At 47.2% G+C, this 26,424-nt stretch overlaps 1 protein-coding gene across 1 annotated transcript in view; it reads left to right on the forward strand.

Moving 5' to 3' along the window:
* The window catches only part of WASHC5 (WASH complex subunit 5), a 330,547-nt gene that overhangs the window by 191,872 nt on the left and 112,251 nt on the right, over nt 1–26,424 (forward strand). Inside the window, exon 25 of the mRNA XM_085604961.1 lies at nt 9,063–9,192. Coding sequence (XP_085461087.1) covers nt 9,063–9,192 — 130 coding nt within the window. The remainder of the gene's footprint in view (nt 1–9,062; nt 9,193–26,424) is intronic.

Below are 26,424 nucleotides of genomic sequence, written 5' to 3' on the forward strand. Positions count from 1 at the left end.
GGTTGTTTTACTGCACCTTTTATACTGTGTCACGACCCTGCCGATCAATGAACCAAAAGCAATATTTCCTGAACTCGACACAGTATTGTCGGACTTAATCTGGGGAACACATAGACAGAATTGCACTGCCTAAGCTTCGATTCCTGATGGTTGGTGGTAGGGCCGCACCTGACTATGAGCTTTATTTAGCAGCCTAGCTGCAATGGCAATTGAGATGAATAAATGAGAGGCAAGAAAGCTTGATAAGAGGTGCATCGAATCCCCAACACAGATGGAATTGTTTGGCATATTACAAGGCCTGAGAAGAGGGACAGAGCAAAGCAGAATACTACTGAGAGTGCCTAGATTTTGTTGTCTGGCAGGCTGTAGAGAACACATACACGCTTACCATATGTCCCTGGTCTACTAAAAGCTACTATACTGGTCTATACTGCTCTGAGGGGAGCCCTGTTGTGGATGAATAAGGGATTGGAGATCCTTGGAAAAGCTCCATGAAGGGGGACCCTTTTAGACTCAAGGCACTTAGTAGAAGACCATGGGCTGCCTAAGGGAAGTTTTTTGATTTTTGCCTCAATTGGTACTGCACTGCACAAGAATTGGAAGCCGGAGCACATTGAACTTCCTACACACCTCAGACTCAAAATGCCTAACACTACCAATTGTAAAGAGAAAGGCGGTAACACTCTTGTACCAGGCATTGGTGGAGCAGCCCAAAACCTCACTGATTAGTCTTAGAGAGAAGCACTGGAGCTGCATATTGGTTAATAACCTGAAAATATCTAGAAATATCCGAGCTGCGGGTAATTAGATGCAGATCTCTATCACGTGGTTGGAAAATGACCTGGGATTTCTGACTTCGAGAGAGAGTCATGAAACTGATACACGAGGCAACTGATAGCAACATTGATAGGAACACAAGAAGTGTGTATTCGCTGAGTATTCTCTGAGTTGTATGCATGTAAGTAACTGATAGATTCATTGATCTGGCCCTGAAGTTAGCAAAGTGCCAAATTGCAATGAGCTGGAAAGCCCCCAAGTCCTAGGCTGACTAGCTGGAATGTGAGGTACTAAAATGAGTGGAGTGTGAAAGTACCATCCTGCACATGGAGACCTAAAGAGGGCTAAGGAAGACTGAATGCAATCCTGATTTCAGTCCCTTTAAATGAGGCAGAGCAGCTAAGCAAAAGCTTCTAATTTAATATATAGTTGGCTGCACTCAGGAGAGGTATTTATAGGTAGCTGGAGAGGTACCAGTAACTTACAAGCTACTCATTGGAGAAGCCTGTTATTGATGTTTTCAGAAACTGCAAATCAGTGGTGTTATCAATGATGAGTTTCTGTGCATCTAACTTTATTGTCCATATGAGTATGCGTAAAACATTATATTGCCTCGACTGCTCTGTTAACAGTTTGTTATGTGGGTTAAAACAATAACATGTTTTTTTTAAAAAGGTAGGTAAATTAGTTCATGTCTCTAACATCTGTAGAAATATTTTAAGATTATAGTTGAATCTCAGCAAGGCAGGCTCACCATTTTGCGTCTGATATCGGCAAATTGAGTACCATTAAATGGTGTAACGCAACATCTATTAATCTATTATTTACAGTAATTAGAAACATCAGATCTTTTATATGAAAAGGAATTATGGTTATTTAAGCCAATTATAAGGCTTCAACTGAAAAGTGAAGTACAATCCGCTCTGTGTAGTGAGCTGCACTCAGTTTACTCTGCTGGTCCATCTGCTGCGTCCAAGTCTAAAAGAGCCTCATTTTTCCCCCAAAATATTAGTAGTGTAATATTCTTCAAAAACCCTTTACACAGTATAAGTAACCTGCATTTCCTAGGCCTCACATTTAGAAATAGGCGGTATTCTGCAGATTTGTTTTCTCCTTTTAAAAAAAGAAACAATAACACATGTTTACCATTTTCTAAGCTATTTGTTGTCTTTGAGGGAGCATACGCACCATTTAACTAATGTGTGACAGCTGCTGATTTCTGGCTCTTTACATGCACTCTACAGTCATCACCCCACACTAAAACAGCATTTTAGCACTATAATGTTTATGTCTCCTTATGCACCCAATAAATACCTTTTTTTGCTTTTTATACTCCCTTTCCTTTTTGATATGCTTCAGTTTTCAGTCTTTCTTCATTTATACATTGTTCATTGTTCGTTTACTTCTTCCACTCCATTTTATATTATATATCCACTGCTCTTTTACTTCTTCCACTTCATTTTAAATTATGTTGGTGGTTTTCGTTTGTTTTCTTTCTTTCATTCTTCATTCTGCCCGTAGTAGATATTTCCCTCTTGTCTGGTCTTGGATGTAGAATTTATGATCAGCATAGACCACAGTTGTGTGCTCAGATTGGTTATTGGATAGGCAAATCCCTGTTGCAGGAACTACAATTGATCAATATATCTGGATTCCAGACACATTTTTACCTTCCTCTACTTCAGTTGCTTATGTTGTAAAACATCGATAACCCTTAAGAACTCTCTTAGCTGCAAGTAACAGGACATTTTCCTTACATGCAAGTTTTGATTGTTTTCTGCACAATGGTCTTTTCTTTTCTTAGGATGCTCCTTCATGAGCTGCAGCAATCTTTTACTTACAGTGAAATATTCATGTTTGCATATACCTTATTACTTGTTCTATTACCAGCTAGTTTTAGTTTTTCGTTCAGGAAAGCGAGGCTTTGAGAAACCTTAATTTGCCCCATATGACACATTGTACTATGTGGGGAAAACTGGTTATCCAGGTTTTAGACTCTACAAAGAGGCAGGCTAAACCCCGATACTGTAGTTCCCCTGAGGCACATGTTCCATTTAATCTCTGCTATCAGTCTAACAGAATTCATTAAACCAGACACATTTGCTGGCTGCAACAGACTCCTAAATATTTGCACCTTACTGCTACCTTGCTTAAAAAGAGTCTTGTAAAATAAATCAAGATGTTCCTGTCAGCTGGACACAGAATACATTACCTTTCTACATGGTTATATTGTGGAGTGAATGATCCCTGCCTGGCCTACCTCCTCCTGTGTGTGCCAGTGTTGACAGTACTAGCCCTAGCTTCGGTAATGGCAACCTGTTTTCTTACCTTGTCTACTGCCCAGAGAGTAGTGGCAGTGAGGCTCAGCTCATTGGGACTTCTTCCAGTTAAGTTTTGATCGTGGTATGTATTAGGTTTTTTGAACTGTCTGCCAAGGGATATAATCTACCATTACTTTGAGATGGCACTACTGTATTTTGCTGTAGGGAGCTGGCTGTTAATCGGTGAGTTTGTGTATGTGGATGGATGAATGAGAGAATATGTCAATGAGTTAAGAAATGTATGGATCATTGAATAGATGGATGAATTGGTGACCGGATGGATCACCACATATATAAAATAGAAACTCCGTTCCTTTGGAGTACGAAAAGACAAGATCTACAGACGTTGCCAATACTTCTTCCTGTGTGCCGATATCTCTTTCAGTTGCTCCTTTCTAGGATGCTTGCTCTATCTGACTCTATCTGATAGGGTTTTATGACACCCCACGCATGCCTAAACCATGCATGCCTTAACCACGCAGGCTTTACTCCAACCACGTCTTTGCCACGCATGCCTTTACAACGCATTTCATTGTAAAGGCATGTTTGGTGAAGGTATATGAGCGGTAAAGATCCCACCCCAGCACCCCCAGCCATAAGCCCTAAAATTCGGCCCTCCTGCTTTATAATCTATCCACCCCATCCCTATTAACGACACCGCCCCCTACCCTGAGCCCTAAAAACTACCTCCTGCCCTGAAAATTGCCCATTCCCCCCCACTGCCCTGAGCCCCAAAACTCGGCCCCTTGCCCTAAAACCTATACCCCCCACCACCCCATCCCAACTTACCACATCCTGTTCCTTCCTGCAGTTATCCTTCCGGATCCTCTCCCTGCCCACTTAGACAGCTAGACCTCCGACTGACTGAACCATGCATATGCGTGGTAAAGGCAAGCATTGTAAAGGCCGTTTCCCTCCAATAGAGACTTCTAGCCACAAATTCCTTACCATAGAATTTTTCCCAAGTGTCCGACTGGATCCGCAAAAACTTGAGCAGGACCTGTGTGCGCCGGTAGTTGGGGTCGATCTGCTCAGAATCGTCTGCACTGGTTGTGACCTGCGCTGTGACTGAAATAGGTGCCACCCTGGAGCTTTGACATCAGTTCTTTTCTATCTGAGCCATCAGCACAGATCCAGCGAGAGCTACATCCATCCATTTTCAAACCTATTTGTTTTTTATGTTTTGTCAACTCTTTTTGATCGTTTTGCTTCCGGTATGCATAGGAATGTCCCCTAAATACCTGTTGGGTTTAAACCCTGTGGTTCCTGTCACAGACATCTGAAGACTGTCACCTAGTTTCTCTGCTGCCTGGATCCGGGCAGCGAATCCAAGGCCTGTGCCAACTACAGCGACATAAATCCAAAGGCAGTTTGAGAGCATTCTCTGGAGCTTCTGGTCACCTGATACCAGTCAACGCTGCAAAGCTCCAGGTCAGGTCCTGTTCGTGCAGAAGGTCCTTGGCCTGTTCATGGAGCCATTCTTGGCACTAGTCATCACGGCCGAAGCCATCATCGGGTAAGTCGCACCAGAAATCTGAAAAATCGAAGCGCTCTTTGACTTCACAGCACCGATCCAAGTCTTCGGACGAGGCACAGGAACAATGTTGTAAAAGGTCTTTCCAAATGTGCAATTTTGGGTGATAAATTATTTTTTAATACTAATTATTTTTCCAATATAGTCTTAGCTGATGAATTAATAATGTTGCTCTTGAAAGATTTTTTTATAAGCTGAAGAGAAGAGGGATTATTAATGTAGTTCAGTTGTGTCACATTTTTGCTGAAACTCTATTTTATTAATATGGGAATATGGATACTGTTTTAGTGTTATGTTCCTCTTGCGCCTGCTCATTACCTCCTCCCAATCAACGTCTCCCTGTGTGACTTCTTCCCCCACAGTCTTGGCAGTGCATAGGACACCGTGACACAACTGGTTAATTTTCTTAGAGAGCATTTTTTGTGAATGGAACTTTCTTCGTGTACTTAATGTAACATATTTAAGGACACTTCATTTGTAAGTACCGATGTGGACCTGCTAGCATATACCAGCATATGGGTCTTTGTTTGAAAAATGTTTCATAATGTGTTGTACATCGGATTGCGCTGTTGCTAGAGAAGCTGATTGAATTATCCCTTCCTAAGAAATGGGTTATTTTTGCTTATGACTATTTTTATTCTGATTTTCTCAATATGTATGATCACTAGTCATGCCGTGCTGAATTAGCAGTTTTTGCCTATTACCTATTCATAAAGTGTGTGTAAAAAAAAAAAACCTTGGTTTTGGGGGTGAGCCTGAGATTTTAATGAACATCCATTAGCTAGGGATGCTGTCTGTTCCACTTGTGATTTCAGCTGCCTATTGGGACTTTAAAAAATTCTGTTTTTCGACTGTGTACTTTGTACCTGTGCCTTAATGGCATATTTTGCATTTTCTCTCTATTTTGCATATTTTGAGATTTTGTAATAAAACCGTTTAGCTTTTCATTGATCTAGAACTCTGTTATTGAGTGGTTCCAGTAACTTTTTTTTACTCTGCTAATTTGTTGTGCCTGATGTTGAGGAGGGTGGTGACTCTTATTGCAAAATCAAGGTTGCAAGAGCTGAGCAACCTGATGTAGCATTTGGGATGATCTAAAATACTGGGGTGCATTAAAACATAGGGGTTCGGCTCCCACAGTGTCACTGATTTAGACCCCACTCCCATGCATCAGCCGCGGCCAAAGAGGTGCTCCAAATTCTTCATCATGGTTACACCTTTCTATTCACTGATGCCCTACTTCCCATGCCACCATCCTCAGACCGGCTTATGGACGACCACCTTTCCCTTCTCCATCAGGAAGTGCTGGCTCATTTCCCCTAAAGAGCCATTGTGAGGTTTTGCCTACATCAGAAGTAGGTTGTGGTTGCTATCCCTGCAACTTTCTGGTGCCTGGGACCTGAAGTCCTAGTGGATGCAGCATATGGGGAATCTCTCCGACCTACTCCAGATATTGAAGGAAACTGCAGAAGATCTTCAGTGGTGGCAGACGAACCACGATTGGTTCAGCTGTAGACATCTCTCCCTTCCCCTCCCAGAGCTGACTCTGGTGACAGATCTGCTACGCATGGGTTGTGGCGGCCTTCTGGGAGAGGTAGAGAACAAAGGATTCTGTTCTCCGGTAGAGTCTCAGCTCCACATCAACCTGCTAGACCTGAGAGTGATTCACCAGGCATTGAAAGCATTTCTTGCTTCCATCAAGGGCAGGCTAGTTCAGGTGTTCAGAGACAAAACCACCGCCATGTGGTATTGAAATAAGCAGGGCAGGGTGTGATCATGGACCCTGTGTCAAGCGGCCCTGCGTCTCTGGACATGGCTGGATATACAACACCTGGTGGGTTCTCAGATCAAGCGTGGGCAAAATCAGTCATTGATGCCTCATGGATCACAAATGGCATTTCCACCTGGAGGAGGTGCAAGGTCTCTTCTGCGACTGGGTAGAACCTTTGCTAGATCTATTTGCCACTGATCAGAACGCGCAGTATCAGTTCTCGCTCCAACACATTTTTGTCTTGTACTCTTTTATGCCAATACCACTCCAGCCCAGAGTTCTCAAGAAGATCAGAAACGACCAAGTATGGTATACTGAATGCATGAACATCGATCCTCCAATCAGTCTACCCTTTCAGGATGATCTCCTGTTGCAACAGCATGCCAGGGTCCTGCACCAGAACCTGCGTACGCTCTGCCTTCCTGCATGGGGATTGAGCGGCTACAACTCCTTTCAGAAGTCTGTGATGTCATTCTGGCAGCCAGGCTTCCCTCAACCAAGACTCAACCAAGCCTGTCATTGGGACAAGTTTGTGTGTCTTGGCGTATTAATAGAAATATTGATCGCTTTTCTGCACCTTTGTCCAAGGTGTTATTTGTTCTACATTTAGCCCTACAAGGCTTTGCTTTGGGCACACTTAAAGAGTATCTTTCGGCCATATTGGTTTTCTTGAAGATTGCTAGATCAGACCTCCCTGTTCAAGTCACCCGTTGTGACTTGTTTTCTAAAAGGACTCCGACAAGTGTTCCTCCAAAACCCTTCATCATGCCCCAATGGGACCTCAACATAGTTTTGACATTTTTGATGTCCTTGTCCTTTGAGCCTATGCATAGCAGCCCTTTGTGCCTCTTGACCATCAAAGCAGCATTTCTAGTGGTCATTACAGTGGCCAGGAGGGTTAGCTAGCTGCAAGCACTCTGTGTGCCCCCTCCATACACCAACTGTTTTTGAGATAAGCTGGTTCTGAAACGTGCCTCGTTCCTGTTCAAAGTGGTGACACCCTTCCTCATCGGGCAGACCATCACACTGCCGACCTTCCTCGCTCCTCCTCACCATTTCAAAGAGGAGATACTCCATCTCTTGGATCCAAAAAGAGTGTTACCATTCTACATTTGATCGTACCAATGAACACTAGGTGGATGATCAACTCCTCATTTAGTTCTCCGGAGCAAAGTAAGAGAAAGGTGTACAGAAACGGACCATCCCCAGATGGATTGTACTCTGCATTAAGATCTGCTACGCACTGGCCAAAAAGCAACACCCTGTGCGTCCTGCACATCTGTCAGGCTGCGACGTGGGCATCTTTGTAAAAGGTTACCAAGCAGTGCTTCCTTAACAGTCCGGTCTATTGTGACAGGCACTTTGCCTGTTCGGTCCTTCAGGACTTCCTGGTCTGAATCTGTTCGCAGACCCACCTCTTGGGAGTTATTGCTTGGGTATCTATTCTAGGGCTAGAAGTCTCTATTAGATAAGCAAGAGACTTACCTTCGGTTACCCCTTATCTGATAGAGACTCTATCTAGCCACAGATCCCTTACCAACGTTCCGATCCTCCCCGCTTCTGCGAACACATTTTTCCAACTAGTGTGGCCCCTGTAGATTCATAGTGTCTGCACACTGGTCCATCAGCATGGCTCCGTGCTTCTGATCCAGGAATTCATGAAAAGAAACTAATGTCCGTGCATTGTGCTGGCTCCTATATAGACAACGTGCACATCACATCTGACCGGGCTGGCGCAAATCCGATCGATGCCACCTATCAGCGTGCTGAGGTACCACTCAAGATTTTGTTGATCCAGTGTGATTCCTGGGGAATATTCTAAGGTAAGGAATCGGTGGCTAGATAGTCTCTACCAGATAAAGCGTTATTGAAGGTAAGAAACCCTGTTCTTTCTGTTCTGCCCTACTTTCTGCACTGTATATACTGCTTTGATTTACATTTTCAAGCACAAATATTACAAAGCCGCTTACATTACTTCAGACTCGCCATTAATGGTTCTTGCACACCATTCTATTTATTTTCTATTTTTACTGTTTCTCGTGCTAGTTACCCTGATTGTGTTATACATTTTAAAAGTGGTGTGCATTTTTATCTCTTTATTTGAAACGTTTACTCTTTTTTTAACCTTTTACTTTATATTATTTGTACTGTGCCGAGTGCTGTTGTAGTCTTTGTTTTCACTCTGAGGCCATCCATGTGCCCTGGTATACCTGCAGTATGCACCTGCTCAGCAGTCACCCAACCCTTCCACTGCCTTCTTTACCCCTACCCTGTTTTGCTACTGTAATCCATGCCTTGGGGTGATTGTGGTCTGTGCAGCCGTTGAGCCACTAACAAACTAAAAATGTGAACTCCCAAAAACCCATGCAATGTTCTCAGCTGCTTCTGTGAAGTCCAATGAGCCAGAGCTTGGAGGTGTATCAGCACAAGGTACTGTGAATCTCCTACCCAAACAAGCGCAGAATGATATTCTCTGGCAGAGGCTTATGACGTAATGATGACCAGCCCTGTGACTGTAGTCCTTCATTGAACAGTAGAATTGTAAATGTCCAATATGTTCTGAAGAGATGTCTACATTACTTTTGCATTTGTTTTTTTATATATATATGTTGCTTATTATGTTGTAACACACCAGTATGTTTGTGTTTTCCATCCGCAGAGCAATTCTAGCAGATATTCAAGCCCATTATCAGGATCCATCACAGCCATACCCAAAAGAGGACAACTCACTTCTATATGAAATTACAGCATATTTGGAGGCAGCCGGAAATCATAACCCACTGAACAAGGCAAGAGATTCAGTACAGAGAGATATTGTAATACATGCTGCTTTAGCTGTTTGGGACTTTTCTCGTATCTTACAGAATGTAATCCAACATCTCTCTTGCTGCTTGCAGATCACCATCCTCACTCCTCACACTACCACCTCTTCACCTCGCAGTTTCTTTAACCCACATTTGTAACATGGTGGATACAAACTATTGCTTTCTCTACAGCTGCACTGAATGACCTTTGAAACCAATACACTTTGAAAGGATGCAGTGGGGCAGATTCACCCTAGCATTTATAATTACAAGATGTAGTACCACAGGAGTATTCTTTTACTGCCTTTTACATGGCTTTGCGATCAGCCCTGAAGCATCCACCTACCTATTAGTAAAATGCAAAGAGGCCATAGTCCTTACTATGTATACGGACTGTATAACTATATTCCCTAAATCTTTCAATTTTTTTTTGTTTTGTCATTTTATTGTAGTGATTATGCAATCAAGTAGGTTACAGTCATTATAACATAACAGCCATGCATTTGCCTAAGCCAAATAGCAATTTAGGTTGTCTTGTTCAACATTAAGCTTAGTTTGTCCTCATTGTCTTGTTATCGAGATCATCCATAGTATTTGTTGGACTTGGCCCTTCTGGCAGGTTCACCCCTGAACTTTTTGCTTTTTATTGGCGACTTGGTGTGGTGATTTCTTGGTTTCTGCGCACTTTCCCTGTGTCCCAGGGTAAAGTGCGTGCGCGCTCTGAGTGCATGTGGTGAGATGGGCCTGCCCTCCCATAGGAATGCATGGGGAATGTATGTGTCCCTAGTAGTTCCTGATGCGTGGGGTGTGCAGGCCCGAGTTTGGTATGTGCGGACTCGTGGGAGTGAATGCTGCGCGATGATGTGTGCGGCGTGCATGTACCTAGTGTGGAAGTGCCACTTCTAGAAGTGGGCACTTCTGTGTGCAGTGCGTCTGGCGTGTGATTGGCTGGAGCTGGCTGGTGAGCCTGGCTCCAGGAGTCTGGTTGGGTCTGCCCCAGTGGTGAGTGTGAGATTAGCATGCTGATGGTTGGGGAGGAGTGCACCTTGGACCTGAATAGGGCAGGGTTTTCCCCACACACTGCTGGCTCCGCCCCCTGTGGTGCGACTGACGACCCTAGCCCTGCCAGTGAATAGAGTGAGGGGCTGAGCACATCAAGGGTGCTCCCCAACCAGCTGCGACTGGTTTTCCCCCTCACCCTGAACCCAGAACAAAGGGATTTGGTGTATAAAAAGGGGCTGTGTCCCCTTACAAAATGTTCTTGTTCTAACTCGAATCTACCAGGGGCGTGCTGCTGCTGGGGCCCAGGGGAAGGCTTGCCTCCCTGGGCCCTGCCCAGCCCCTGGATGCCAGATGGACTTACTGGACCTTTTTCCTTTGCTGGGAGCTGCTGTGCTCCAGTTTCTTGATGCCTCCAGGACTGCTGGGACCTTTGGCTCTTTTTGTTTTATTGCTTTTGCCCAGGGCTTTGCTATAGTCCTCCTGCGCCTGAGCGCTGTATTCTGCTTTTTAAACTGGCCCAGCGGAGGGAGAGCGTGGGCTTCGCAGCGCCGAGCTACAGCCCCTGTCGGAGGGAACCCCCGTGGTAGGGATTCCCCATGATACGAGACGAAGCGGGAGCCCACTCCGCTGGTTATGCTGCCAATTACTTCTTATTAGTTAGCAGGTGCCCACCCTGCTTTATATTCCAATTCCGAGGGAGCCTACCCCTCATAGTGCCTGTTCGATGTTGTAGCGGGAGCCCACCCCGCGTTTCACCGCCGCGGCCGGGGAGAACCGGAAGTCAGGTCGCGGGCTGCCTGACGTGGGGCGGGACTTCCGCTTTCCAAAGGAAGCCCCGCGCCCACGGAGTCCCCCGGAAGCCGGCCCAGAGAGGTGCGTCGATCCCCTCAGCGGAGCTCTCGTGAAGTGAGAGCCCCGCGTTCAGAGGAAGCGGAGCGTTGTATGCTCCATCGTCGGCCCCGCAGGAGTTGAGGCGGGGGCCTACCCCGCCGTGAGAGGCGTGTCCAAGAGAGCCGGTGAGTGAGGGCTCTAAGGGGGTCCGGGCCGCCTTTCGCTCCCGCCGAGGAGGGAGCCGATACCATTCTCAAATGCCTGTAAAGGCACTGAGTGCAAAGTTCTGGGGCGGCCCCGTCTGTTAGCGGGCCGCTCCCATGGGGGCATAGATTTGTTTAGAGCCCAGTTAGGCTCCAACGAGGCGGGCATCCCATATTTTGAGTCCAGAGGGGACTCCACCGCCAGCTCATATTATTACTTCGGAGCCGGGTGGCTCCAACACGTGGGCAAGTTTGTTTTAAGAGCCTAGAAGGCTCCAACGTTTGGCCCCCCTCATTTCCTTGAGAGCCAGGGAGGCTCTAGCCCAGCATTAGTTGCACAGAGAGCGCCAGTGCGCTCCACAGTACTTTGGGGCAAGCCCCTTGGCTATATTTGCGCACCATTATTTTAGGAGCCCGTGCGTTCCATGGGGACATGTCATTTTCGAGCCTAGGTGGCTCCAACGTTGTGGATATTGTTCCAAGGGCTAGTGAGAGCCCATGCCTTATTTGCCTACCACAGCTGCGCAGCACTTAGTGCCAGCTGCAGCGTTTAGGCCCTGCTTTGTCCCCAGCTGCCCAGCAAGTAGTGGGCAGCTGCTACGTTTAGGTTCTGGTGCGTCCTGGACTCTAATGTGATTGAGGTGTTATTGCGATTCATGCTAATGTGCTTTTGGGTGCTAGGAAATGTATTGTGTATAGCATGTTTTGCGCACCCTGTGTCTGATACCTCTAAATGTGGTTATTTCTGCCTAGAAGGTTGTTTTACCTGCTTAGGTTGATGGTAGGGAGAATGTACTTCCCTGTGCGATGTGCGCCCCTAGTATAGTTATAGCTAGGTGGTTAGGTCTAATGAGTTAGACCAATGAGAATTGCATAATGTGATTTATGCCCCTGTGATAGATACAGGATAGGTTTTATACCTGATGCTAGTGTGATGACGCTGAGGTCATTATTGCGCCAGTAGAGACTGGTTGTGTTCTACAGTTACTTTGTGTTATGTTCTGCGTTTACTATTGGTGATTTGTGCTATGTTCTAAGTGCTAATTCCTGACAGTGGTCCATGTGGCCCTGTCCCCTGTATATATAATCCCTTGTAAATTCTGCCCGTGCCTGTTGGCACATTGTAGAGTGTGTGTTTTTATCTAATGTGTTGTGTATAATACAAAGGCTATTTTTATAGAATACCTTGTGTGGAGTTTCCTTTGTGGTGGGCCTTGGGTGTTGTTGCTGGGTGCGCGCGCAAACGCTTTACACATCGCCTCAGGGATAAGCCTGTCTGCTCGTGCCAAGCTACCAAGGGGGTGAGCAGGGGTTATCTTTGGCGTGTAACTCCCCAGCCCTGACTAGAGTGGTGGTTTCTGTCTGACTTTGGCGCAAGCCTTAGCCAACCAGAAATCCCATTTCTAACAGTATTCCTCCCCTTAACTGCTCTTCTGGGACGCATGGAGGGTTTAGGGCAGATCCCTCCCCTATGGGTATTCCACTTAACCTAGACCTGTACCCATTTCCCAGGGCAACCCCTACTTTCATAGACAGCCCTCTCACTCGGCGGTCATGGACCAGTCCATGTCTTTCCCACTCCCCAAGGGTTGTGTGTTTTGTCCCCCTCTGCCCCCATTGTCGAGCCACATTTCGTTTAGCTATTATTATACCTAATGTTACCCATATTTGCTCTTTACGACTCAGATCCGTCACCTCCCATCTGTTAAAAAGATATTGTTTTGGCTCGGGCTGTAGGCTCATCCCACATACTTGCATCACTGTGTATGACGCCTTCCCAGTATGGTCTGATCCTCGGACATTCCCATAAGATATGGTAGAACATGCCTTCTTGCCCACACTGTCTCTGACATGTTGAAGTGACTGATCTGCCCATTTTAACCAAAGTGTCTCTTGGGAGATAGGATCTATGAATTATTCTGAGTTGGACCATTCGTAGATATGGCCACTTCCTTTGGGGAACCAAGGGCTTCCTGCCAGTCCTCATCCACTTCCCCCAGAGCTCTTTGCAAGAGATCACGGAGATATCAGAGGGGGTTTATGTATTATCTTTTTATATGTCAGAGAAATAACCCGGTGATCCATGTAATCTGTAAGGAGTCTGTCCTCTAGCGGGGCGGCTTTGTGGAGGGTACTCCCCGGTGGTATGACTGCCATTAGGGCATGCCTAACCTGCAAATATCTGAAAGTTTTGGTCGCAGCAACATTATACTCTTGTTCTAGGTCCGTAATGGGACTATTCCTCCCCTAGTTCATAGATCTCCCACTTTCGAGATTCCTATGAGGTTCCACTTGGCGAATCCAGGACATTTAGACAACCGGCCCAGTCTCTCTGTCTCCCAAAATGGAATGGCTTGTGTTATTTTCCTATGCTATCCCTGCTTTTTGTGTACCACATTCCAGGGTTTGATAGTTTGTGCCATGGGGCCTGTGGGATTATTGCCTTTGCGGTTAATGTATAATACCCGTGTGTAGCCCCCTACGCCCAGCAGGAGTCTGTCCATTCTATAGGCCAGTTCATCTTGTGCCCGGTGCACCCACTGATTGATGACCACTAGCTGGGCTGCCCAGTAATATGTCTGAATGTTGGGCAATGCAATTCCCCCATCATACCACCCCCTCACCAGCTTCTGCAGAGCTATTTGTGGGGGTTTCCCATCCCAGAGTCCGCACCTCACAATCAATAGTTTGGAAGTCGGATTGCTGAATTGCATATGCGGTATTTTGTAAAGCGTTGAGGAAGTGCCATCATTTTTAAAAGTGCAGCGCGTCCTAGTAGGGACAGCAGCAGTGATCAGCAGTGATGGATGAACCTCTTGAGGCATGTCAGAGGGGCCTGTAGATTATGGGTGTAAAATAGGTCTGGGTCTGTCGTAATGAATATCCCGAGATAGCGGAAACCCTCCTCCGCCACTGCTGCCTCACATTCTGCTGGTAAAATTGGGGGCGGACCATGTAATACAAAGATTATAGACTCAGACAAATTTATAGAATAGTCGGAATATTTACCGAAGTTTGTGAAGATATTCATAAGCCTAGCTATGGAGCGGTGTGGTGTGGCGACATACAATAAAATATCCTCTACGCATAGGGATATTTGGCCCTCCCATCCTTCCCCGTATCAGTGGGTTGCCTCTGATCCAAGCCGGCAGCGGCTCGAGAGCCAGGGCAAAGAGCAGTAGCGACAAGGGACAACCCTGCCGTATTACCCACCCGAGAGGAAAGGCGCTTGAGGTCTGCCCGTTTACTACAACCTGCGCCATGGGTCCAGGGATTTGGGGCCAAATTCCATGCGCTCTAAGATTGCAAATAAATATGGCCACTCGACCGTGTCAAAGGTCATGCAGGCATCCAGGGAGAGTACCGCCCCTCCTTCTCGTATTGTAGCCTTTCTGCCTATCACCTCCATTAAGTCGGCACTGGTTAAGTGCTGTGTTTCTCCCCGGCATAAAACCAGATTAGTCTGAGTGCACTAATTTGGAGATATGCTGGATCAATCTGGAGGCTAGTGGCTTTATTAGTAGTTTGATCTCTGCATTAAGCAGCAAGATGGATCTGTGTGAAGTGCAGTGCTCTGCTGGTTTACCTGGTTTGTGGATAACTATGATTGAAGCTATGCATTGGTCCCTTGGCAGTTCACCTGCCAGTCTGCTCTCCAAGTACATGTTGAGTAGGTGGGATGCCACATGGAAGCCAGTTACTGTATAAAATTCTATTGGAAAGCCATTTGGCCCCATCGCCTTTCCATACTGAATACTGCGAATAGCTGAAATTATTTCCTCGACAGTAGGATCACTCTCCAGGGATGCCAAGTCTTCGGGGGAGAGCATGGGGAGTGGGAGGTCTACCAAGAAGTCCCTCGAGTCTTCCGCTGTGGCCGTGGTTCCAAGAATGAAGAGGTGGGTATAGTGTTTCGTGAATGCCTCGCCAATATCTTGCGGGCTACTCAAAGTCTCGCCCGTCTCTTTGAAAAGCCCGCTGACCCATCTTTCTGCATGCTCTCGCCTGTCAAGCCAGGCCAATAGCTTCCCATCCTTATCTCCTATTTCATAAATTCTATGTTGTGTCACTGACTGCTTAGTTCTGGCCACTTCCAATGCTCGGTATCTATATTCCTGCTTTTTAAGAGCTAATGTGTGTTTAGTCGTGTCTGTGCAGTCGCTCGTCAACCGAGTTTCCAAATCTAATATGGCTTTTTCAAGTGTCTCCATCAAAACACTTTTGTCTTTTTTTGTAACCTACCATAAGGGAGAGTCCCTGACCCCTTATCACTGTTTGTAGGCTTACCACAAGACCAGCGATGAGTTCACTGAACTTTCATTTTCCCTAAATAGGAGTCTGTGGTCTGTACCAGTCCAGTCCGTATGTGTGGCACCCTCATGCACCATGGGTATAGAGATATGGTCTGACGGGCTCTCTGCATCTCCACAGCGTAACAGGCCCACAAAGGGGAGTGGTCTGAGATTCCCCATGCCAGATGGTGCATGTACACAATCGGCCAGGGTGAGAATATAATCAATCTGTGAGAGACTATTATGTGCCCCTGAGTAGAATGTGAAATGTTGTATCTGCAGGTTTTGGGTGCGCCAGACATCCACGAGCCTGAAGGCCCCCAGACATTTTGCCAGCGGTGAGCGGCTGCGTGAAGGATTCCTTGGGGGGGAGTGATGTTCTTGAAGATCACATAGTTTCATGTTGAAATCACCTCCTATCAGGAGCTCTCGCTTGGGCATATTCAGTATGAATGTACTCAGGTCCAGCATAGCTATGCTATACAATGCTGGTAGCATGTACACTGAAACAATATGTTCGAGGCATATGAGCTGCAGATTACACACTGTGCATAGATCGCCATCTGGTGTTGGGCCCGGATGTTGCAGTTGTTTTTCTCTTGGAAAGTCTTTGGAAGTCACAAGGTATGTGACTCCTCCTTTGGATCATATTGCCCATGGGCTTCGGCTCCATCCTCAGATTGTTTTTTTTCGCCACCGAGCTCGGATGTGTTCTTGGCGCTCCAGTTCGGAACCGTTCCAGTTTTCCCGTTCAGCGCGCAATCCTTCCCCGTTCGACGGTATTGTCTCCATCGCGTTCTCCACACTCGACGCGACTCACCACGATTGAAGTCTTCGATTCCGGTCGTCGACGAAGGCCTTCGGGCCTACCTGGGCCTCCTGTCCTGGCTGATGGAAAGGACGCCATTTAAAAAGTGTCCTCGATGTGGGTCGAAGTTTCCCCACACCGATCTACATGAGGTGTGCAACCTTTGCCTCTCCCCAGAACACGAGGTAAGGGACTGTCCAGCTTGTGCCTCCTTCCGATCGAAGAAGACGATTCGGCACCGACGAGCAAGGAGAACTATGGCTCACTCTTCGACTTAGATCCCCGACGACCTCTTCGAAGTAGGCATCGATGTTCTGGAACAGCAGCACACCCAAGAAGGCCTCGTCAGCGCCGCCGAAGCTGACGACTCCGACGTAGAGGACATCGCTCCGGCACAGAGAGGCGTGAGTACAGACGTCGACCCCGACCCCAAACCCCCCTCCACGCCATTAAAAAAGGCTTCGGTCACACCTTCGGGCCTAGGTATACACCGAGAGACTGCTTCCCATACCTCGCTTCCGGGCCCAGTTAAGAAGCCCATCAAGCCTTCAGGCAGCTCGGGCTCGAGCCAGCCTACCCTCAGTGCCGAAAAACTCTCATCCACACCGGCACCGAAAAAGAAAACTCCCCTTTCCTCGTCCGCGCCGAGCTCGACACCGAAGCACTCGGTACCAAAGACTGGCACCGGCTCCTCGGCACCGATAACATCCTCGGAGCCGAGCAAGAAACCGAAGAGCCTCAACACCCAAGCCTCAAAGCCGAAACCCACCTCGGAACCGAGGAAGACAAAAGAGATTTCTAAACCCCACGGTTCCAAACAAAGAAACAGTGCCGAATCGACGCCTAAAAAACCCACGGCTCCGACACCATCGGCACCGAAGGATCTGTCCCCTACAGATCCACTGTTTCGACACGATCCTTACCAAAAAACCCTCGTAAAGGATCCAAAGACTGGGCATTTGACGCTTAGTCCCAGAAAAAGACAACTGGACAAGCCTGCACCAGATCCACCACCAAAAAGGAGAGACTTTGCCACCTCCCCTTTGAGGATTCCTTCACCTCATCCTCCTCCTCCTCCTCCTCCTCCTCCTCCTCCTCCTCCTCCTCCTCCTCCTCCTCCTACACCTCCTCTTCCTCCTCCTCCTATACCTCCTCCTCCGCCTCCCCCACCCAATCATTCTCCCACACCATCTCCAGATGATGATGACATTATCTACGACACAAGGGACGGAGCGGACCACCAACCAACAGGGGACCCTACTCCTACAGGCTCCCCAGACCCATGGGACGACTATAACATCCCAGACGTCCCTAACGTCCCGCAGGATGATTTTTACCCTTCCAGACCCCCCCCCCCCCCAGAGGACACAATGGGCTTTAACCAGCTACTCCATAGGGCTGCCCACTACCACGGTGTTGATCTCCCCGTGGAGGAGGATTTCCTCTTAGATACATTTGACACTGCACAGAGGTCCACCTCAATTCTGCCCATGCTTAAGGGGGTTATTAAGCAGGCACCAGAGGTCTTTTAAGACCCGGTTAGGGCAAGGGTCATCAACCCTCGCATTGAGAAGAACTATAAGGCCGCCCCAACAGATCCAACCTACATTAGAGGCCCCGCACCACTAGACTCCCTGGTAGTCTCCAATGCGAGGAAACATGCCAATTCCCAGGCATCAGGTGAGGCTCCACCGCCAAATAAGGAGTCTAAACTCCTGGACGCCTCTGGCAAGCGGACCGCATCCCAAGCGGCCAACATATGGCGCATTGCTAACACCCAAGCGCTCCTAGCCAGATATGACAGGGCACATTATGATGAGCTGGAGTCAATAATGCAACACCTCCCTGACAAATATAAAGATAGGGCCAACAAACTCATTCAGGAGGGTAAAACTATCACTAATACCTCCATCCGTTGTGCCCTCGATGCAGCTGACACCGCCTCCAGGGCAATAAATACTAGCGTCCTTCTGCGTAGGCATGCCTGGCTACGCATTTCAGGGTTCAAACCTGAGATTCAGAGTTCCATCCTCAACCACCCCTTTGATGAGAAACACCTGTTTGGCCCTAATGTCGACGTAGCCCTCAAAAAAATGAAAAAGGACACAGAAATGGCAAAATCTATGGGAGCCTGGCAGTCGCAAGCTCCCAGGCGCTTCTTTTGCCGTTCCTCCTTTAGAAGCACCACCAGAGGCTACTCCTCCGACAGCGCCTCCACTTCCTACAAGGCCCCTACCCAATCCACCTTCACTAGGGGTTACCAAAGAGGCAGTTAGAGGGGTAACAACAACAAAGGCAGAGGCAAAACTAACACCTCCTGCTCTGCCTCCACCCCCACCCAGTGACTTCCCTCCACTCCCCCCAGACTATTTCACTCCAGTCGGGGGCAGACTCCACAATTTCCTTCCTGTCTGGGCTACCATCACCTCAGACAGATGGGTGCAATAGATAATTCAATCAGGCTACTGTCTAGAACTAACATCTACCCCCCCAACCATTCCACCCAAACAGCGCCCAATGTCACAGGAACATTTGTCACTTTTAAAGCAGGAGGTGATCTCCCTCCTACAAAAAAGTGCAATAGAACCAGTTCCTACCCACCAACAAAACAAGGGAGTTTACTCCCTATATTTTCTCATACCAAAAAAGGACGGCTCTCTAAGACCCATTCTGGACCTCAGACCCCTAAACCAATACATACACTCAGACCACTTTCACATGGTCACACTCCAGCAGGTACTTCCTCTGCTCTCCCAGAATGACTTCCTTGCCACCATAGACCTCAAGGACGCCTTTCCACATTCCCGTTCACAACGCTCACAGGAAGTTTCTCAGATTTGTAGTGGACAGTCCGCACTACCAATTCAAAGTACTCCCATTCGGAGTCACCACAGCACCACAAGTGTTTACCAAGTGCCTAGCGGTAGTGGCAGCACACCTGAGAAGACAACACATCCACGCCTTCCCATACCTAGACGACTGGCTCATAAAAGCCAGCTCATACAACTAGTGTGTACAACACACTCGCGCCACTGTCCAACTACTTCACGACCTGAGCTTCACAGTAAACTACGCCAAGTCCCATCTGCATCCGTCCCACATACAACAATACCTCGGTGCCACCATAAACACCTCAAGAGTGTTAGCCTACCCCAGTCCCGCCAGGATAGCAAGCATACAGGCTCTTCGCGCCATATTTCAACCACAACACTCTCTTCCAGCCCGAGTGTTTATGCAACTTATAGGGATGATGGCTTCTTGCATATTCATAGTACCTCTTGCAAGACTCCAGATGCGTCCTCTCCAAGAGTGCTTAGCATGCCAATGGAACCAGGCTCAGGGTCAATTATCAGATCTGGTGTTGGTATACGGTCGTGCCCATCGCTCTCTGCAGTGGTGAACCACCAAAAACCATTCGAAAGGGCGACCGTTCCTAGAGCCGGTTCCTCAAATAGTTCTAACTGCGGACGCATCGCTCTCCGGCTGGGGAGCTCACCTACTACATCACACCATGCAGGGCAGCTGGACACCTCAACATCAACCATGTCGAGTTAATGGCCATATTCGTAGCCCTAAAAGCCTTTCAAACACACGTCTCAGGCAAGGCTGTCTTAGTCCGCACAGCCAGCATGACAGCCATGTACTACATCCAAAAACAGGGCGGCACACACTCTCTGCAGCTCTCTCAGCTAGCACAGAGCATATGGAGGTGGGCCATACCTCAAAACATTTTTCTCCTAGCCCAACATGTCCCAGGAGTCCAAAATACATTGCAGATCTGTTGAGCCGTCAAACACAACAAATCCACGAGTGGGAACTTCATCCACAAGTTCTTCAACCATCCTTTCAAATGTGGGGGCAACCACAGATAGACCTCTTCGCCACCCACGAAAACACCAAATGCCCAAGCTTCGCCGCCAGATATCCACACCTGTTGTCCAAAGGCAATGCGATATGGATGAACTGGTCAGGCAGATTTCCGTACGCTTTTCCGCCTCTCCCACTCATTCCATTAGTGGTGCGCAAACTACAGCAACATTCCCTAACTCTCATCCTAGTTGCTCCGACTTGGGCCAGACAACCGTGGTACACCACATTGCTGGAACTCTCCATAGTTCCGCACCAAAAGTTACACCTCTTTCCACACCTCTTAACCCAGAACCATGGAGAGATCAGACACCCGGACCCAGCTCAGCTCAACCTTGCGATCTGGCTTCTGAAATCCTAAAATGTGGTTACCTTAATCTTCCCCCTGACTGTATGAACGTCATTAAAGAAGCTAGACGACCTACCACTAGAGCTTGCTATGCAGCCAAGTAGAAACGTTTTGTGATCTATTATCACAACAATAAAGTCAATCCCTTAGATGTGTCTATCTAACACATCTTAGGCTACTTACTACACCTACAAAGATGCAACCTAGCCTACACGTCTATTAGACTACACCTTGCTGCCATAGCAGCGTATCTACAACATAGACAGCATCTATCACTCTTCAGAGTACCTGCCATAAAAGCCTTCATGGAAATCCTTAAGAGAATAATTCCTCCCAGAGTGCCACCCTCACCTGTGTGGAACCTAAACATAGTTCTCACAAGACTAATGGGGCCTCCATTTGAACCTCTACATAAATGTGAGCTTCAATTTTTAACATGGAAAACTGCTTTCCTTGTAGCCATTACTTCGCTCAGAAGGGTCAGTGAGATACAAGCACTCACAATTCAGGAACCCTTTCTGCAAGTGCATCATAATAAGGTTGTTCTCCGCACTAATCCAAAATTCCTTCCTAAAGTCATTTCTCCCTTTCACCTCAATCAATCTGTGCAACTGCCCGTATTCTTCTCGCAGCCACAAACCATTGCAGAAAGAGCTCTACACACCCTAGATGTCAAAAGAGCTTTACTCTACTACATCGAGAGAACACAACCTTTTCGGAAGACCAAACAACTATCCGTGTCTTTCTCACCACCACACAAAGGCAACCCGATCTCCAAATCTGGGATAGCTAGGTGGATTGTTAAATGCATACAGATTTGCTACCACAAAGCAAAACAAACGCTATCTGTTCCCCCTAAAGCCCACTCTACACGTAAGATAGGGGCTTCCATGGCATTTTTAGGGAACATCCTCTTAGATGATATCAGCAGAGCAGCTACATGGTCTACACCGCACACTTTCACTAAACACTATTGTGTAGATGTGCAAACTAAGCAACAAGCTAGTGTGGGCCAGGCTGTCCTCAAAACATTTTTTCAAACAACTGCAACAGATACTGGTGGTCGCCGCTAGGAGCGAGTACTGCTATTTAATTTCTACACAGTGTGTAATCTGCAGCTCATATGCCTCGAACCGAATATGCTACTTACCAGTATGCATCTGTTCTTGGCATGTAGAGCCGCAGATCTACACACGCCCACCCGCCTCCCCGGCTACCTTTATCTGTTCCAGTTTGATCTTATTTAGATACAGCACACATGGGCATCTTTCCTCTTTCTTACAAAGCTTCATCATTTCCCCATTGGCGAAAAACAATCTGAGGATGGAGCCGAAGCCCATGCGCAATATGATCCAAAGGAGGAGTCGCATACCTCGCGACTTCCAAAGACTTTCCAAGAGAAGAACAACTGCAACATCCGGGGCCCAACACCAGATGGCGATCTATGCATAGTGTGTAGATCTGCAGCTTTACATGCCAAGAACAAATGCATACTGGTAAGTAGCATATTCCTTACTGTTTTCCTCTCCCACTCACCAGTAATTGCTGTGAATCGAACCTGCTCATCCACCTAGGAACGTTCGACCATAAAGGGAAATTGTTTCCTCAAAAGAATTCCCACTCCCCTTGATCCAGAGGTGAAGCCAGAGTGCGCCACCAGCCTATAGCTCCACCTGTCTAAGGCTATGCAGGAGTTGCCCACTAAGTGTGTTTCCTGTAAGAAGGCCACGTCTGGCAGATGTTGTTTTATGTATTGTACAACTAACTCCCTTTTCAGTATGTCTCCCAGGCCAATAACGTTCCATGAAAGCAGCCGCAGTCTGGGGTTAATTGGCATGTCATTCATGACCCGGCAATAAAAGGTGCGACTCTCCTCCCACCCCCAGCGTAAGGTGTGTTTGTGGGGTGATCTTGGAGACGATACCTCATTGACGTTTCGTGACTGTGTGGAATATCTTGCCTGCGGCTCTGCTTCATGGGGTGTGTTGATCAGAAAACACGGCTGCCATTCTTTCCTATCATTGACATTACCTACCACGAAAACTAAATAACTATTCCTTTCAACTAAGGACAACTCCACGCCCCTCCCTGCCTTGCTCCAAACTACCCGCCTCTCCAACTCTGCCGAGCTCCTATAGTCCCTACTCAACTCAAACTCTGGAGACTGTGTCCCGGCTGCCTCCCCACCCCTCATCAGTATAAAAAAGAAAAATATTGTGCATGATACCAACAATACGGGAGCTGTCCAAATTTCCATCCGAACCACAGTCGATTTCTCCATGGAGTACCGCTTCATATCACTATGAGTGATTATGTCTCTTGATGGTTTACCAGTAGCTTTTGGTCTCCAGAGTTAAGCGGGTAGAGTTCAAGGCGTTGTCGTTTGGGCCAGTGCTTCTGCGTTCGGATCCTACCTGTTGGGGTCTGGGCCTCTCCTGAGGACTCAAAGTTATTTTGTGTTTTCCTTGGTCGCTTGTCTCCTTTCGTGCTTTTGTGGAAGCCTCCTACTCGCCGCCATCTATCCAGCCACTCCCACGTTTCCTCCGGGCTTGAGAAGAACTTTACCTTCCCCTCCGCCTCCACTCGCAGCTTAGCCAGGAAGAGCATAGCATATTTCATTTGTCTATCTCTTAGAGCTTTTTTGACTTCCATAAAGCTTTGTCTCTGTTTTTGAACTTTGATTGTGAAATCTGAAAAAAATGTGATTGTACTATTCTCATAATGCACCGATGGCGCACTGCAGGACATTTGCAGTATAACGTCCCTATCTCGAAGATGCATGCCAGGATCGGGCTCGGGGAACAACCTTTACAACGCAACTTTTACAACGCACTACACTTACAACGCATTTTTTACAGCGCAAAATCCATTACAACGCATTCCATTACATAGCATGACACTACAACGCATTTTTAAAAACTACCTTTACAACGCATTCCATTACAACGCATACTACCTTTACAACGCATACCATTACAACGCATAATATTACACTACACTATCCAACACTTACCCTACTGTTGCACCCCCTGGAGTTAGAATAGTAATTTTTACCCCTATACTATCCAACACTTACACTATCCAACACTTACCCTACTGTTGCACCCCCTGGAGTTAGAATAGTAATTTTTACCCCTATACTATCCAACACTTACCCTACTGTTGCACCCCCTGGAGTTAGAATAGTAATTTTTACCCCTATACTATCCAACACTTACCCTACTGTTGCACCCCCTGGAGTTAGAATAGTAATTTTTACCCCTATACTATCCAACACTTACCCTACTGTTGCACCCCCTGGAGTTAGAATAGTAATTTTTACCCCTATACTATCCAACACTTACCCTACTGTTGCACCCCCTGGAGTTAGAATAGTAATTTTTACCCCTATACTATCCAACACTTACCCTACTGTTGCACCCCCTGGAGTTAGAATAGTCATTTTTACCCCTATACTATCCAACACTTACCCTACTGTTGCACCCCCTGGAGTTAGAATAGTCATTTTTACCCCTATACTATCCAACACTTTCCCTACTGTTGCACCCCCTGGAGTTAGAATAGTAATTTTTACCCCTATACTATCCAACACTTACCCTACTGTTGCACCCCCTGGAGTTAGAATAGTAATTTTTACCCCTATACTATCCCAACACTTTCCCTACTGTTGCACCCCCTGGAGTTAGAATAGTAATTTTTACCCCTATACTATCCAACACTTTCCCTACTGTTGCACCCCCTGGAGTTAGAATAGTAATTTTTACCCCTATACTATCCAACACTTACCCTACTGTTGCACCCCCTGGAGTTAGAATAGTAATTTTTACCCCTATACTATCTAATACTTACCTTAAATGCAATTTAATATTATGCGTTGTAATGGTATGCGTTGTAAAGGTAGTATGCGTTGTAATGGAATGCGTTGTAAAGGTAGTTTTTAAAAATGCGTTGTAGTGTCATGCTATGTAATGGAATGCGTTGTAATGGATTTTGCGTTGTAAAAAATGCGTTGTAAGTGCATGCGTTGTAAAAGTGTGCGTTGTAACGACATACATCCATCGGGCTCGGGCGCTCCTGGCTTGGGTAATCCACCCGGCAGGCCCGTTCCACAGAGAAGTATTTTGAGAGGCCACGGGATTGGAGGTGTTTCAGGAGGAGGTTCTCTACAACTAGATCCACTCCTGGTCCTTCAGCCCACTCAGGGACCCCAATAATTCTCACATTTTTGTGACTGGACCTCCTTTTATAGTCGTGTTTAGCCTCAAGTGTCTTGCTCATGCCCTGGAGATTGCAGACTTGACGTTTGAGTGTCTCGGTGTCGGCATGGAGATTCGCTGTCTTTTCTTCCACCTCTGTGACTCTTGTACTCCTGTTTATGAGATCTGATCTGAGGAGTGAGATTTCCGTGGTCACTGCATCTATTAACGATTCAAGCGAGGTGTGCTCTCCACTTAGGGCTGTCATTGTGTCTTGTAGGGTTAATTCGTCCTTGGTAGAGGATGTGTGGGCGTTGGACTGCGTGTTGTACAGGGAGCCTTCTGCCACTTTCTTGATTCTTGTGCCAGGTAAATTTATCAAGCTTGGTTTTGTGGGAGCTTTGTGCTCCTTTCCAGCCCGTCATTGTTGGGGGAGGAAGCAGGGCTGCTGACCAATTCACCAGCGCCCCCCCAGGGTATTCACGGCTACCTAACCGTGGATATGGTGGTATTCCACATGGCCTATCTGGTTCCTACTGGTGGGGCTAGTTGGTCGAGTATCCTCTCTCGGGATCCAGTGTGTCCGGTTCCCACCAGGCCACCCCACAGGTATGATAAGCCCCCATGTTTGGATTAGGGGGTGCTTTTACCACCTCTCCCCCTAATTTGGACTGCTGGGGGTATTCAGGCTGGCCTGGAAAGCGCCAAATTTTGAAGCGCAACCGCTGGGTCAGTCACCAAGGCCCGGAGCTTCTTGTGGGCCAGGTTCCTGTTGGTGGCTGGGGTCTTGTGGCTTTCTGAAGGCGAGTAATGGTACTGCCAACTTCCTTTATGTGCCTTCACCCTTGCCCCAAGGGCTCCTCTGCCCCTTCCGACCTCTCATGAGGGAGATGGGCATGGATGTTGCCGATTTTGGCTGCACTTTCAGAGTCTCTGGGCGGGGAAGGGGTGCTGCTCCACTGCACAGGGGTTTCTTTCAAGTAGACCTGGAACCGTCGGCTAGTCATCAGGGTCTCGACCCCGTCGCCCGCTGCTCTACCGATATCACTTCTCACAGGAAGTCGTAGGCTCGTCGTTGCTTCCAACTCCGGTGTACTCTGTGCCGGAGCTCACTTCACTCCCGGCCTTACCCCACACATAGGCCTCATCGCGTTTCTCTAGGTGCTGGCGTCTTCGGACCTCCCGCTGATGCCCAGCGATCCCATTGGGTGTCCAGCGAAGGCGACTCCAGTTTTCGTCGTATCACACACGGATTACTTGTCTGATATACTTGGATGAAGGCTGTGGGTTTCGGGAGCTTCCCTAAGTGCCGGCCATCTTGCTCAGCCATCACAATATTCCCATTTATGATGTTTTTGAGCTGATTCCTAAATGCACAAATACGTAAAAGAGTATTACAGAAGTGCTAGATTATGTACACCAAAGTTTCTTTATGAATCAGACCATCTGTTCCTCCAGGTTCTCTTTTGAAATATCCTGTGAAACCAAGCTGGGACCTCAAAATTATTACTTTCCCTACCTATCGAGGTAGTGACTACCAGAGAGGCCAAGAGATGTCCCGTAAACTTGCAGACCTCACTGGTAGTGAATTCTACTCAGGGTAAAACTGATACTACCTCATACGAGAACCATCAGGCGAGGCACTTTGAAACATATCATTTAGCTTCAC

Source organism: Triturus cristatus, chromosome 5_1 (assembly GCF_964204655.1).
Source record: "Triturus cristatus chromosome 5_1, aTriCri1.1, whole genome shotgun sequence".
NCBI lineage: Eukaryota > Metazoa > Chordata > Amphibia > Caudata > Salamandridae > Triturus > Triturus cristatus.